This window comes from Telopea speciosissima, chromosome 7, assembly GCF_018873765.1.
Source record: "Telopea speciosissima isolate NSW1024214 ecotype Mountain lineage chromosome 7, Tspe_v1, whole genome shotgun sequence".
NCBI lineage: Eukaryota > Viridiplantae > Streptophyta > Magnoliopsida > Proteales > Proteaceae > Telopea > Telopea speciosissima.
In genome coordinates this window covers 67,436-83,752 of record NC_057922.1, presented here as the reverse complement: position 1 = coordinate 83,752, position 16,317 = coordinate 67,436, and the positions used below count along the sequence as shown (strand labels likewise).

Below are 16,317 nucleotides of genomic sequence, written 5' to 3'. Positions count from 1 at the left end.
AATACTAATATATCGATACCGATCTTATACCGTATCAATCCATATTGAGTTGATACTGAATCATAGTCACATTATTCATCTAATCTCCTATGATGGATTGAGTTTTCCTTCAATCATGGTGAATGAAAATCTATTCATGGCACGACTTCATATCCATGTAAAAAGTGTAAGAGATATTTTGAGAAACATAATAAAACCCTAGAATTTGTGAACCCTTAATTCACCAGTGAAGGAATCTCTCACCTATAGTGAAAAAAACTAAAACTTTCTCCTACAATGAAAGTTGGATTTGAACTTTGCCCACACATTACATCACCAATAATAGAGAAGGATTGGAACTGCCATGAGCCTTCTACTTTTTATTGGACCCCAGGGCCTTTAGGTAGTTATTGCAGGCGTAGGCCCAAGAGCCGCGGAGAGGGTCTTTATTACAAATCTAAACTTTGGACAAAGGGTGGCCCGGGGCCAATGCCAAGATAAAACTCCAGTAAAGCCAACGGCCAACCACAACAGAACAGAACACCACTCATAGGCCATAGCCGCCTATAGCCTATCCCTTATCAGTTCTTATTCCCAGGAAGGAGGGCCAAAAACCCAAAACCCCACCTTCAAGCAGAAAGCGCAAGAGAAAACAAAACCAGAGAGAGAGAGAGAGAGAGAGAGAGAGAGAGAGAGAGAGTTGGGTCCAGGCGGAGGGGCCATCAGCCATGGCGGAAGACTATGAGCAGCACCAAATGGTCCCCAAAGAGACAGCAATACAAGCCCTGAACACCATCATACAGCTCCATTTCGAGAAAACCCTTGAGAAGAAACGTGCTGTGGATCAGCAAAAGAAGGAGCTGTGGAGGCTCTTCCAGCTTTTCTTCCTCTTCCTGGCGCTTGTATTGGGTGCTCAGGTTCAGTCACCCAGGCTTCAATGTCGGCACTGTTGGGTACCCATCGGACTCATCTCCCTGGGTCACCTCATCTTCTATGTCTCCGTTGCTCAGACCCTCCGATGCATCAATGGCTTCAAGTACCAGAGGCGTTGCCATAAACTGACGTTAGCCCTAGCCACCGATCGCCTTAAGCACCTCAAGATGAGGGCCGGAGCCGAAGCTGCTGCTGCTGCCGCCGGAGACATGGGTCTCGGAGACGAAACGTACGAGTTGGAGATACACTACCAGGAACCACCGGAGAGTTACTTCGCCAAGTTCAAGAGGAACTGGGCTTTGCATTTTGGCTTCTTGATCCTCACCTACGCTTTCATGGTTTCTTCCTCCGTTGTCCTCCTCTGTTTCTAGACCTACAAAGTTAATTTCTTCTGCTGGGTTCAATTAATGTTCTAGATGGACTGGAATTTGGCTCTTGAATTGAGGTCGTGGTAGTTGTCGCGGGCCTTGACATCGATGGCAGTGCCGCCACCGGCGGCAACGCTGGCGGTACCGGAGGGGAGCGGCTGTACTTGATTAAGACGGGATCTGTAACGTGGGTAACGGCTAATTCCAAATGTTACATAGATTTATGTGTCTCAATAGAAATGGAGATGTGGGCTCTGAGAGTTTAGAATCTCGAGATAAGGAAACAATGGCTATGAACTTATCTTTATCATCTACTTTCTTGGTTTCTTTTCTTCCCCTGATTTTTTTTACTATTTTCTTCCTCTTGGTTGAATGGTTGAAGACGAAAAGAAGGATGCTGAACTGTCAGTACTGATTGTCGAAGAATAGCTTGAGATTAGGTTGACCGTTGAGCTCTTTTAAATGCCTTCTTGCCTTGGAAGGATTATTTGTCTTTCTTTCATATTTGTTTTTTCTTAAACCCATTATGACAAAAGATTTCGTATACGGTCGTGTAACGTGCAAGACCGTATACCTAACTGTTGGATGAAGATGAGGGATCGAGTACTGTATATTACACACAATCATACCCATTCAATGGTTGAAAATACAACTATGCAATAAACACGATCATATATGAAAATTCTTCTGAATTATTATTTTAAGAAAAGTTTTCTTTCACCACAGAGTGAAAAGTTATCACATCATCCTAGGGTTTGCAAACCCTTATAAGGTATTTTTATCAAAATATCCTTTCAATATCTTCCTACGGACATCTAAAGCCCCCAAGTAAGCGGGGATGCTTAAGGAAAACTTGGTCCATTATCATATAGGGAACCATGTTTGATGGCGTTGTTATTGGTTGATGCAAACTGTAGGACTCAGTTCAGGTTTCTAAGAATTGGAATCCGATCAATGAATTGGTCGATTTAAAGACAAGTCAAGTCAATTTCGAGGGGAATTGACGGAGCCTGATTTTAGTTTTTACTTATCTGGAACAACTGTTTGGATGGTTAGGGTTTAGGTCAATTCCAGCTGATGCCAATTTTAAATCCTATCGATCCAGAACGACCGTTGAATCAGGTGGAATCAGAGTCGGCTGAGGCTTATTTTGTTGCCGATTTCACATTTTTTAAACTTGACTCAATTGTCTACCTACCACAGTAGCAGACTCCCACTCCATGGGAATCCATATTCCTAATTAGGGTAATTACTATCACTCTCCTACATTGAACCTATATTTACTCAAAGCCCTCCATCCTAAACTTCCTTTCTGATATTCCTCTGAAAACCAAAGTTTTACCTCTCCTTTTCCCGCCACCCTGCCACCACCCTCTCTACCTTGCGCTCTGCATTTTCCCCCTACCTAGCAGTGTCTTTCTTGATGTCGGGGGAGAGAGAGAGAGGAGCTGCAACTTGTCTCTCCCCGATTCTCTAACCTTCTCTCCCTTATCTGAGCCGCTTGCTTTGTCCTCGTCAAGAAAGCATCGCTAGCCACTGGCTTCATCGTCGTCAAGAAAGCATCAATGTGTTTTCCAGTCAGGTTTCTCGACTCCCCTGTCGCCCGTGGTCATAGCCGACTGCCCCCATCGCCCTGACCGAGCTCTGTCCTCTGCATCTCTCCTCCCCACCTTTGACAGCACACTCCCGCAGAAATTGCCTCCCACAACACTCCAACAAATCATGTCATATCACCATGCAGAATCCATATTCCTAACTTGGATGAAATCCTCCACAACAAAGGCCATGAACATGGTTTCAAAATAGAGATCAGATTGGGCAGATCAGCCAATACAGATTGGAAATCCCAATACAAAAACAATGGTTAGGGCATATTTAGGCCGATTCTTACAGATTCCTCACCAAACCCGAAAGATTTCAGTTCAGATCGAAATCGACCGATTCCGGGTTTTTAAATCCAAGCCATGAACCATGAGGGAAATGAGCAAAATTATCCCTCAATCAGTTGGCAGGGCCCTACTTGCTTCAGTGGGAGAAATGAGTCAGACTCAAAGATTTACCGTTAAATTCAAAAAATCCACACATAGTACTTCCGAAATTTATATTTTGTTTTCCTTACCCCTTTTGGGAATGGAAGAGGGGGGGGGGGGGGGCGTTAGGTGGGTTAGGATCCACCAATCAATCAATCTGATACTTATCATACCTGGACAGGTTCAACCAATCAATTAATCTTAGATCATTCAGTTCTGTCATATAACATAACATCTTTAACAGTTCACTAGGAAGCATATTGGTGATTGGCCTTCATAATTGCTTCATTAACTTCACCAGCTACCCAAGAAACTGTTGGTTCTGCAGACTGGTCCACCTCTCCTTATATTTCTAAATGAAAGAGGTCTCATGAATCTTACGAAATGAAGTGCTACTGTCATTTATGACATGAACAGCTCGGAATTGGATGGTTACCTGTACAGCAAGTCTCACATCTCTAACAGTACCAGGGTTTGATAAATCGGATTGAATCCGCCGATATGATTTCGGCCAATCCAGATCTGACCAATCCTGTAAGAAACTAGGGTTTCTCCACCTATTTGAATTGGAATCGGCCAGGATCGATCCAGAACGATTCCTGTTTTTATAACCATGAACTCCTACAAAAAGGATCCAACCATCTGCTCATTGAGATGGTTTTGCTTTATGCCCTCAGATTCCGGTAACATAACCCACATTTTTATTTTACTGTAAGAGACTTACAAGGTATGGATTTTTTCATACAAAAACAATCTAAAATTTAATTAAGCTTGGGGTTGACACCAGTTATTGCCTACCAATATTAGGCCCAGAACAGAAGGGCCTGCTGGATAAATAAATACAAGGCCCTGTTACATTCCAAAGAGAATGGAAATAATTTATGGAAAAAAACAAAAGAATCATCCACCACTTCTCAGTAAAGAAGCTCCATTGTGAAGGAAACCTAATTGTTAGTTGGTTCCCTCTCAGCAAAGAAGTTCAACTGTAAGGGAAACCTAGCGAGGAGTTGGTCTCTGCCATTTAAGCTGCAAGTGCATTACACAAGGATTTGTATGCATCAAGACAAAGTTTGAATTTTTCTTCTGCTTTTGCCTGTTCCCTCAAAACACATAACACATCAAAGCAAGCATTGTTAAGGACTTATGTCTATTTATGAATCATGAGAAGAAGATCAATATGATGAATAAAAAGAAAGAATCACTCAAGGGGAATCCAGTAAGTGTACAATTTTGATTCCTATTCTAACAGGTTCTACGAGATATGAACTTGGTCCATCTTCTAACACATCCAAAGGCAACATGCAGCCTTCCCTATGACCATGGATTAGTGAACCTTACCTGACCCAATTCTTGGCTCCGTTCAAATATGATTTTTAGCCAAGCAACCAAAAAAAGGAAAAGGGGAAAAGCCCATTGGAAAACAGAGTACTACTAAGACTGAATCCTACTGATCTGCTTTTAACAATTTTAGAAACTACGGTATCATTAAAAAAAAAGGGTGTACCCAGTGCACAAGGCTCCCACCACTGCGGGGTCTAGGGAGGGTCATAATGTACGCAGCCTTACCCCCGCTTCGAGGAGAGGCTGTTTTCAGAGACTCGAACCCATGACCACTTGGTCACAATGGAGCAAACTTACTGTTGCACCAAGGTCCACCCTCTACAGAGTCATTAACTACGAAGAGGTGAAATTGAGGAGATCCTCAGTGATCAGCTAAAAACAGAAGATATAGTATACTTGCCAAACCCCTTATTGCTCCTATTATAAACATCAAATTGCACCTTTCAATTTCTTTTTATCAATGCAAACCCCATCTTCTCATTGCAGTCTAGATGCATTCCCACCCTCAGCACAATACAGTAATGCCTCCCAAGTTTTTACTTCGCCCCAACATACTCATCAATGCACTAGTTAACAGAAACTATGGTATCATACTGGAGGGAATATCACCCTAGAGTCTAGTGACCATATTGCATAGCATAGTGAGCTCCTTACCATAAAAAAGAAGCGCCAATAAATTTGACACTCCACTCTAAAACCATCTTGGTGGCCCCAAAATGACACCTATCATATGATATTTAACTATCTGGTCAAATAAATTAATTGGTCAACCTATGCCCATAACATCAAAAAGTATTAAAACTCAGGTTGGTGGCACTTTTCTGGCTGAGGTTAATTATATAAAAAAAAAAAGAGTTTCTTTCCATCAATTAGATAGCATGGGCAGGAGGATCATGTACCCTGCTGGATGGATAAGGGCTATCTATCTATTTGCTATACCACATTAAGGCATCAGAATCTCACAAGTCCTCACTGAAATAATTAGTAAATTGCAATCAGCTGTGGAGGCATAAAACCTGACCTGCAAAGGGCCTTGATGCTTATCAGGATGCCACTTTAAAGCTGAAGCATGGAAGCTGCAAAGAGCAAATTAAATATGAAGTTAGAAATAAAAAAAATAAAAAAATAAAAAAAATAAAAACTATTTTTGTGGATGAGTTTGTGCCATATATAGAAATTAACAAACTTACGCGCTTTTGACATCTTCAATCTTTAAAGGGCCTGTAGGTGGCAGCCCAAGTATTGTTCTTTCAGCATATGAACCAACGACAAAAGACTCATTATCATCGTCAGTTTCACTAGTAGTCTCTTGTTCTTCCCTCCTTTTGTTTGTCCCGTTTGAACGGTCTCTCCACTCAAATCCTGTTGTTGAACTCCGGAAATGGGATTCTTCCCATGACCTAAAAGACCAGGTAAAACATCTGCTCCCAAATGTTGCCTGAAAAACTGTCTCTGGATGCTCATTTAACTCATCAAAGAAGCTATCCCTTCTCAGTTTACCTGCAAAGAGTAAGAGTAACATGAAGTTATCAGAAGCTGAAATACAACAAAGTTACAAATTTTCACTTTTCTTGTGCTCCAATCCAAGTTGTTCTGTAATCAGAACAGTAGCAGAAATGCTTATAAGTTATATAACCTTGAGACTGCCTAACCCATAGAAGTGCCTAGCTAAATGGTAAATCCAAACACACTAAGATCATGTCACTTGGGCTTTTATTTTTGGGGCTAAATAATCTATTTTTACAGGATTATCTGCAAAGCTGGCTTCTAGTTGATATTTTCTAGGAGGGTAAAGCTTCTACTTCTCTCCCTTGGGCGTCTAGATTTAATGTTAAACCTTTCTGTAATAGTGGAATAATCCAAATTTATCCCCCCAGGCGGAAAAAATAAGGGTTAAACCAAACCTGATAGGGGGGGGGGGGGATTAGGGGAGAAAGAATAAATCTGATGGAAGGAAACTCACGCTTGTTTCTATTGCCTTTTCCAGCCTGTGAACGGTGAGAATTAGCTTTGGCATAAGATTTCTTTGATTCAGGCTGTTTGCCATAACCATGCGAGTCATCTATTTCTTCAGTCTCCCAGCTGCTTGATTTGATGGCTCCCAATTCATCCTGGAGAAAAATCCTAGTTCTCATCCACAGTTGAAGAAAAAAGAAAAGAAAAGATGCAAGTATGGGATGACACGTATGAAAAAAGAGAGAACCATTGTTTCAATGATTTTGCAGAGGGGGGGGGGGGGTTTCGGGTCATTAAACCTGTCAGATTTCAATGAGGTCCTTAGAAAGCTTTACCTCAAATGACAGTTTGGAAGACCCACTCTGGAAGAGAAGATCTTTCAGTGCTCTCTTCGTATCAGCACGCTTTTGACGTGTTGCATACTTGATATAATTCTGAATTCAGCATTTGTTTTGTCAGACTCTTGAAAAATAGCAGATGGAAATTAGGTTAAAGGTGAAAAGAAGATTATTGTATTCAATAGAGTTAAAAATATATATATGGATTAACAAAGAAAATTAATACCCTCCCACTTATAAGGGTTAGGATACTGATTGGTTGAATCAGGTTGTAAGCTCCTATAAAATAAAATCATAAACCTCAAGGGCATCTCTTTCTTTCCACAGTAGCACTATATCAACCAGCAATAAGGGTAAGAAAATAAACTGAACCAGAGCAAGAAACAGTATCAACATTTCGATATGCATCAGCATGAATATTAACCTGCAAATGTTATTAAGCCAAATCTGTTTGTAACCTATTTGATTGCAACAGATATGGAGGAAACAGACGAAGGTCATCCTTCTCCTTAACGGTGAACAAAGATGACAACAGTAAAACCTGCTCCAACGGTGAAGGTCCAACGTCTCATTTCTCTGACAACTCTGGGTGTCATTCATCTAGGGAGTGATACAGATGACAGTGGTTGAAGAGGCTTAAGTGCACACACCTCGCCTCCTCTTAGTCAGCTCATTAGAATCCTATGTAGTCTTTACCGAAAAAAAGAATCCTATGTAGTTTAATATTCTTGTACATCTTGTAACCAGTTATACTGTTGAAACAAATCTTAACTAGAATATCTTTATATAACAGAGAACTCATGACCAAAGCCATCGAATCATTGAGCCATATCTCAGTTTGCAACTCTGATCCTTTCAGGAGAGGAATCCAAGGCCAGCAGCTTCAAACAACTTGCATCTTTGCTCTCTTACTATGATCATAAAATAAGAATGGCAGTCCCAAACGAAGAGGAAGAGAGTGCCATACTTCCATCCATATGTTTGCTTCAATCTCTCCAAGGATGTAAACAGATCGAATTCGGTTGGATAGTGGCATTACTATATTCGTATCCGATTATATTCAGACAGATTCGGATAGTTTCCGGATAGTGATTTTTTGAATACGGATTCTCCTAAATGGATATGAACGCGGATCGAATAAAAGTTTTCGACTATCCGTTGACATCTTTACCATTTTGTTGATGAGGGTTAGGGTTGAGACTTGAGAGTTCAGCAACTGCCCTTTCTTCTACTTTCTTAGTCTTTGATTTTCTTACGTTTTTTTTACTTTTGATTTTATCTTGTATTTATTTTAATAGATATGTGATTCCATGTATTGAAGTGCATAAAACAATATATATAAACTAGTAGAAAATCTAGAAAAAGAATCACATTATCTTAACTTATAAAATTATAAAAATAAGAAAACAAAATCCAAGAAGGTAACTTAATCGGATAGATAGACACAAAAATATATTTCAGATATTTTATTACCGTCGAATTGCTAAACTAATCGAATAACAATCGGTCGGATAATGGGATTATCATATTCGTATCCGATTAGTTTTTGGACGGATTCGGATTCTCCTAAACGGATATGAACGCGGATTGAATACAGATTTTCAAATATCCATTGACATCCTTATGTCTTACTCGGCAGACCATGGATGTAGAGGTTATGGTTGGGGGTAAGAAGAACCAATGTGTATTCAATTTTAAGGGACAGCATACTGTCTTTCATCCTGTTAATGTACTAGCTAAGATCCGCAAGTGCCAGTCATTAAGGACCAATCAGAAGAGCACTGATTCTGAAAAGAAGTTGCTGGTCATTCCACAAAAGGAATTCATTCAATCAAGCCATGATACTTGACTGATTTTGGCTCTGCTACTACAGAAGTCACTCCTCAACCGGAAGTCATGCTCACACAGCTATCAAAGAGCTGACTTCTGATTTAGTACCTGATGAGTTGCCAGATGAGTTACCTCCCATACAAGATATCCAGCATGCCATTGATTTGGTACCCAGTTCAGTGTTATTGAATCTCCCAGCTTACCGTCTCAGTCCTACAGAGCATTCAGAGCCAAAACGGCAAGTTGATCACTTACTACGCAAAGGTTTTGTAGAGGAGAGCTTAAGTCTGTGTGCCATTCCAGCATTGCTTATTCTGAAGGACAGTTCATGGTGTATGTGTGTGGACAGCTGAGCTATCAACAAGATAACCGTCAAGTACAGGCTCCCTATATGACGACTTGATGACATGTTAGACACTTAAACATGCTGTCCGGATCTAAGGTCTTCTCCAAATTGGACCTGTAGAAGTGGCTACCATCAGATTCATATCCGGCCAGGAGACGAATGGAAGACCGCCTTCAAGACCAAGGATGGACTGTTCGAATGGAAAGTCATGCCTTTCGGTTTGACGAATGCACCTAGAACCTTCATGAGAGTTATGACACAGGTACTTCGTCTTTTTATTGATCGATTTTTGGTCGTAGAGTTTGACGATATCTGAAAATCATCCAAAGGACCACATCGATCACTTAAGACAAATCTTGAGAGTGCTCCACACAGGAATTTAGCTCGTCTCCAGGGAGCCCAGCACGCCCAGGGTGCTGCCAGCCATTGGGCTGTGCCGCACACATCCCTAGGCGTACGCCGAGATGTGTGTGGCACAGGTCAGCCGTTGGATGCCCCCTAGCAGCACCCTGGGCGCTGGGCTCCCTGGAGACGATCCTGATCCTCCACACAGAAGCTATATATTAATCTCAAGAAGTGTTCTTTCATGCTGCCAAAGGTTATATTCCTTGGCTTTATTGTCTCGTCAACGGGTGTTGAAGCTGATCCGGAGAAGATCAAGAGCATCATTGATTGGCCAACACCGAAGATAATCACTGAGGTTCGCAGTTTCCATGGCTTAACCTCATCCTACTGACGATTCATTCGGAATTTCAATGCAGTTATGGCACCCATCACCAAATGTATGAAGCAAAGCAAGGGCAAGTTTGAATGGGCAACAACGGTGACAAAGCCTTTTGTCTTATCAAGAAGAAGATGATAGAGGTATCGATACTACACCTACTAGACTTTGACCATGTATTCGAGGTAGCGACTGATGCTTCATATATCGGTCTAGGAGGTGTATTGATGCAAGGTGGGCACCCTATCGCTTTCTATAGTGAGAAACTCAATGATGTCAAGCAACGCTATTCGACATATGATCTTGAGCTCTATGCCATCATCCAAGTCTTACGTCACTAGAGAGACTATCTTATTGGTAAAGAGTTCATTCTTTACACTGATCATGAGGCACTCAAGCACCTCCATTCTCAAAAGCTGATTAGTAACAGACATGCCAAATGGTAGCTAATCTATAGGAGTCTGTGTTCGCAATGAAGTACAAGGCTGGAAAGGAGAACACAATTGCTGATGCACAGAGCCAAAAAGTGCAACACTTAACAGTTTTTCAGCACATGCAGTTAGCATTGATCAGATAAGTGATGAATATACATCTGGCAAAGATTTCAGCGTACTATATAAGAAGTTACAACAAGGCGGACAGCACCCTAAATACTCAGATCACGATGGATATTTGTTCTTGGGGATGCGATTATGCATTCCAAACTCTTCCCTATGGCGTCACATCATACGAGAGTTATAAGGAGGAGGTTTGGGAGGACATTTTGGCAAGGACAAGACTCTCATACAGGTTACAGATCGATACTATTGGCCACATATTGCAAAGCATGTCGATTATGTGATCAAGAGATGCTGAGTATGCCAGCTTGCTATGGGAACAAAGCAAAATACAGGTTTATATCACCATTACCTCTTCCTCACACACCCTGGTTAGATATAAGCATGGATTTCATGCTTGGACTGCCCCTACTAGAGAACGATATGATTCCATCATGGTAGTAGTAGATTTTTCTCAAAGATGGCCCATTTTCTACCATGTCAGAAGACTTTTATTGCAAAGGATGTCAATTATGTGACCAAGAGATGCCGAGTATGCCAGCTTGCTAAGGGAACGAAGCAAAATACAGGTTTATATTCACCATTACCTCTTCCTCACACACCCTGGTTAGATATAAGCATGGATTTCATGCTTGGACTGCCCCTACTAGAGACCGATACGATTCCATCATGGTAGTAGTAGATTTTTCTCAAAGATGGCTCATTTTCTACCATGTCAGAAGACTTTCTATGTATCTCATATTGCCAAAATGTTCTTCAAGGAAGTAGTGCGACTACATGGGCTGCCAAATAGCATTGTCTCTGATCGTGAGGTCAAGTTCATGAGTTATTTTTGGAAAACAATGTGGTTGAAAATTAACACAAAGCTACAGTTTTCAATTGCATACCATCCACAGGCTGATGGAAAGACATAGGTAGTGCTTGGGAAATTTTTTGCGGTGCCTAGTTAGAGATTATGAGAAGACATGGCCAGCCATCCTCGAAATTGATGAGTTTGCTTACAACACTTCAGTGAACAGAACGATAGGACATACTCCTCTAGACATATTACTTGGAGTTCAGCCAAGACGACCTATTGATCTAGTTCCACTTCTACCCCAAGCTCGAGTCAGCCTTGAGGCTGATGAATTCTTGTGCTACATCACAGAGGTGTATGTAGACAGACATTCAACAATGTATCGCTCAAAGCAATGATGTGTATAAAGCTACAACCGATCATCATTGACATTATGGTGATGGTTCGTGTCAACCCCAAGAGGTTCCAATCTGGTGTCAATACTAGCTCCACCCAAGGAAGATGGGCCCCTACAAGGTGCTGAAACAAGTATGACCAAATGCTTATGTGCTCAAACTTGATGACCATAAGCAACATCTTCAATGTGGCTGATCTACATCTTTATGTGGGACATCACTCAAACGATGGTGAATTGGTGATACGGAACAGATGTTGAGGCTGCCCCAACTCAAGCCACCCATTGATGATATTATTGAGGAGGTTTTGGATGACACCCACAAAACCTCCCGTCGTGGCACTGGATATCATGCATTTCTCGTCAAATGGAAAGGCCGTCCACAACACTATAGTACTTGGAATCATGCTGATGACTTCAAGAGGTTCAATCCCCACTTGTATGAGTGTTACATGACTTTCACCCATTCATCAGAGATGAACATTTTCAAACCAGGGAGTGCTGATGCAGATCTGAAGATCCAAACCCATAGGAAGACGGCCAACAAGAGAGGCAAAACCGTGGCCTAGTCTTTTTGCTGTTTTGCTGCTTTTATACTTAGCTTATTTTGACGTCTTTTATTTTTTGTTTAGTTCAATTGAACCTGGTCCAATGTGGTTCAATTTAAGTAGTCTAATTTAATTCTTTACAACAACAACTCAGCCTTATCCCAACAACAATTCTTTAGTTATCTATTAATTTGTTGGGTCCACATCACTTTAAGTCAACATAGGCTACAGTTAGACTTTTAAAGTGATTGTGTAATGTAATAAGGGGTCGGTTGGGGATTTCCCAATCCAACTCAAATTCTATTTTTGGGTTCTGTATTAAGACTAGGCATGGAGAGCTTTACCTCACCCATGATTTTAAGAAACAAAGTATTGTTGCTGCCGAACTCTTCTCCATTGAAGAACTCAGAACCTTGTGTCCGAGCATGCATCAAAGCCCTTGTGTATGATCAAGGAAAGGGATTGGTGTTTAATTCAATTGACACCTTGCGGTAAGAAGCCCGGATGGATCATTCTTATGTTCATGTTCTGTTGCTGCTATTATTCTACTGGATTTATTGGATTCTTTTTCTTAATTTTTTTCATTAACAAGTAAGTTAATCTGGAAATTCCTGCAACTAGAATCTCTGTAGTACATGCTACATGTTTTATTGTTTTTTGAGCATAAGCAATCCGACCATTAGAATCTTCTCTAGTTTTGACCTAATGTTCTTGAACCTCATTCATGTACTCAATTTGAATTTCAGCATCTTCTGACCTGCTGATTTCGAATTATTACAGTGTTCCCATACTACCCTTTTCTCCATTGAAGTTCTAATTCATGCTTGAATCTATTCTGGTTTTCTGCATTAGATTTTATTCCTGTTATCTGAAATAGATACAGAATCGATCACTTACTCTTATCCTAATTTCTGACTTCCGAAATTCCCAGGTTAATTACTATTATACCATGTAAAACAACACACTTCCCCTCTTCTTTTGGGCTCTCATTCTTTTATTATTTCTAATAAAGTAACATATAACGAAAAAAGGAAAATTGGGCCAGGAAAAATAATCATAACAAACAGATAAAGAAAAGTTTCAGTGATGGAATATTAATTAAATCAACCTCTCATACACCTAATTCACGTTGCTATGAATTTACTATGACAAGCAATCTTAAGGGATCCAGTGCATACCTTAGATGGTTGTTGTCCTCTTCCTCCAGCCTGCAATCACATTTCTATCTTTTAATTCACATAAAAACATGAAGACTAACCAAGAGCATCAAAGTTAGTATGCAAAAGGATATTATAGATTTATAGAATGAAAAAAATGTGAAAATGGAAATATCTGAACAAGATTCAGGTAGCAGACATCCAATAACTGAAATAAAAATCCAGATGATAACACTAACAGTTAGAACGCATAGACAGTAATTGATGCCTTACATGAAATGATAAACAAGAAATGAAAGAGTTACTCTAACGATCAATTTGTTACAAATAGAAAAGGCTGAGATAGTGTTTATGCAATTGAGAAACATGATAAGACCCTTGGTTGCTCAGGAAACTGGACAAAGTTAACAAAGACAAAGGTTTCACCGAAGCAACTGATGAGGAAAAGTTTGTTGATGGGGAAACCCAACATAAAGATGAACTAAAAAGATACCTAAACATATAAAATAATGTGCTCTTCTTTACAAACACGCACAAAGTTGTCCTGTGCCAACCCGTATCTGTTGAAGTAATCACAGAGCTGGCCATCAACAAAGAGTCTTGTACAAATTCGGACAAACATCTATGCCATCAATATCAGAACTTCATGTCTAGCAAAACCTATAATCTAGATGCCAAAAACATAAAGAGCTTGGTGCATTGAAATCATTAGGTTTGCTAGGAAGGTGGAACAATTGACATTTTACATTTACTGAGAAGGGAAAGAGATGATTAGGAGTGTCTCTGCTGGAGATTCAAAGGCAAGGATTTATGGAACTGGTGTATAAAGTCATTCAGTGAACTTTCTTGTAATAAGCTTTTACCATCTGTTCTGTTGGCTCTTTCAGTTGCTTTGATAGCTTATATATAATGTGAATCCAGATGCTTCTAGTGTGCAAGTTGGAGGATTGCAAACCATATCACTGGTGATACTTTTGAGTTGGGGGGGGGGGGGGAGTCTATTTATTGAAACCATCCATGCTGTCAAAGAAAAATCAGATTCCATTTCTTAGTCAATTTGTAAAAAGTGGTAGCCACAATTGGAATTCAGTGACTTTGATATGAGCTTTTGGATGGAATTGTTTGATTAAAAAGCACTGAATGAGGGAGGGCTCACAGTGGCTAGTGATAATTCTAATATACTGATGGGAATTCAATGTGACCTTAGATTTAGAATTCTAAGACCAGATTGAGAGGAAGGATATATGTTGCAGGAACTCTTTATTGGCTGGATAAGCACAATATTGTTACAAACAGCTGCTATTCTTGAACAAGCCCAGAACACAGCATGACAAAGAAGCAAACAGAAATTTTGATGGATATGCTATGAAGTACAATCAAATCAAAATTGGTCTTTTTAAAAAAATAAAATAAAAAAATAAATAGTGAAGCATTAAGAGTTGCTGGTTAAGAGCTGAGCAGATTCAATTAAAGGCACAGTGAAGACTGTCAGTGACAGCTCCCATCAGTGCATGAAAAAAAGGTATGAGAGATGACATTAAAGTGAGAGTTATATAGACAATACACCATAATGTTAAGAAATGAAGATATACATTTGTGAGATATCAGTTAATGAATTTATTTAATTTTAAATGGGGGTGTATGAGATCAGACATTAACACTAGGCCAAAAGGGGGATACTGAAATGTTCGGATTGAGCAAAAACTGAGCACATCATAATGAACATTAACACTCAAAGGGCCTCTCAGGTACTGAGCTTGGCAGAAGAGATGCTATGAACATATGCTTCAGGCTTTAGAAAAGCGAACTAAATTTTAGTCAACCAATACAACACGGAAGAAAAGGGTCAGTGGCCATTAATTGGATACATACATAGGAAGGCTTGATATCCCAAATTTTCCAACATTACAATTTTCTAATTTTTCAGAATCAATTTAATTATAATACAAATTTACACCTAAATAAACTTCTTCAGTGACATCGTACTGGTATTCCAAGCACTCAAGAAAATAATCTGTGAAAGAAGTTGGGGGAACCAGAAAAGGAAAGGAACTGAGAAAACTCACCCAGTTCCATTTATTCTTCCACTTCTCGAGAGATGCAGGAGTGGAATGAAACGAAGCGGAATGACAAGTTTGCGAAAAGGAATTCCTGAGAGCCAAGATGTTTCTCCATCTGGGTACTTGCATATCTCCTTCAAAATCACCCCCAAAAAATCCAATAGAACAAATACAAGAGGAACGAACGGATTTGCTTGAAATCAGAACGATAAAAAGAGCAGCATACGCCCTCTATTTCGCTTTCTGCCACGGATTTTGCGCCTATGCTCGGTGTTCCGCAACAGGGATTCTGGTTTGTGGGGGAAATATTATTTCAAAAAATAGCCATCAATTAACCTTTTCTCTCTCTCACTCTCTCTTCCCCAACCTCCCCCTGAAGGCCTGAAGCATGAATCTCTCTCTCTCTCGTTCTCCATGAAGCATGAAGACTGGAAGAGTGCACCGTGCACGTTAGCTCAACCTTACGGCCCAACCCAAAATTAAACATGGTCTGGGCTTTTTCATTAGAAAAAGGATCTGGGCTTCATTTGGAGAAAAATCCGTCATTCTTAGAATAGGCCCACTACGGCTGTGTGAGAGGACTGCAAAAGTAAGGCTGTCCATTGTATTCTTTTACCAACCAATAAAATTCAAGTTCACTTGTGTAGAGACTAGAGACCACGTGACCAAGTAGAGATCTCTTTCCCAATAATAATAACACTACATTGAGTTGGTACTTGCAAGGTTTAAAAGCCTAGAATTGAACATGGGGTTGGCCTTCATTGATTCCCACTCGGATCAGATTGCAATCGATTGGGATCAGTCGATATAGACTGAAATTGGTGAACCATAGAAATTGGAATCGATAAGAAGAAGCAAAAATTTTAATCAAATGTTTGATTTTTTTTTGAAGTTTTTTATTCAAAAGACTTGTAAATCTTGCTAGAGACGTATCCAACATGGGCAACAATTTAAGGCGAAAAA

The 16,317-nt window shown here is 40.1% G+C and overlaps 2 protein-coding genes across 2 annotated transcripts; one reads left to right on the top strand and one right to left on the bottom strand.

Annotated features, from left to right (window-relative positions):
* The first annotated feature begins 639 nt into the window (after positions 1-639).
* LOC122669306 lies at positions 640-1,374 on the top strand. Its single transcript, XM_043866052.1, has one exon. The coding sequence runs from the start codon at positions 708-710 to the stop codon at positions 1,281-1,283; it is 576 nt and encodes a 191-aa protein (XP_043721987.1). The 5' UTR covers positions 640-707; the 3' UTR covers positions 1,284-1,374.
* A 2,620-nt stretch (positions 1,375-3,994) lies between these two features.
* On the bottom strand, positions 3,995-15,761 carry LOC122669487. Its single transcript, XM_043866254.1, has 7 exons — positions 15,361-15,761; positions 13,316-13,345; positions 6,943-7,041; positions 6,615-6,762; positions 5,842-6,151; positions 5,673-5,727; positions 3,995-4,403 (listed from the first exon to the last, which is right to left on the bottom strand). Exons 1-7 carry the CDS (start codon positions 15,481-15,483, stop codon positions 4,332-4,334), a joined length of 837 nt encoding a protein of 278 aa, XP_043722189.1. The 5' UTR covers positions 15,484-15,761; the 3' UTR covers positions 3,995-4,331.
* Between the last annotated feature and the right edge of the window lie 556 nt (positions 15,762-16,317).

Bases quoted from the DNA above. Each gene is read 5' to 3' on its own strand.
- LOC122669306 (XM_043866052.1), top strand. From the start codon at position 708: ATGGCGGAAGACTATGAGCAGCACCAAATGGTCCCCAAAGAGACAGCA.
- LOC122669487 (XM_043866254.1), bottom strand. From the start codon at position 15,483: ATGCAAGTACCCAGATGGAGAAACATCTTGGCTCTCAGGAATTCCTTT. The intron at 5,728-5,841 runs GTAAGTTTGTTA...TGCTCTTTGCAG, and splicing joins ATTGAAGATGTCAAAAGCGC to CTTCCATGCTTCAGCTTTAA. The intron at 4,404-5,672 runs GTCAGGTTTTAT...TTGAGGGAACAG, and splicing joins AGCATCAAGGCCCTTTGCAG to GCAAAAGCAGAAGAAAAATT.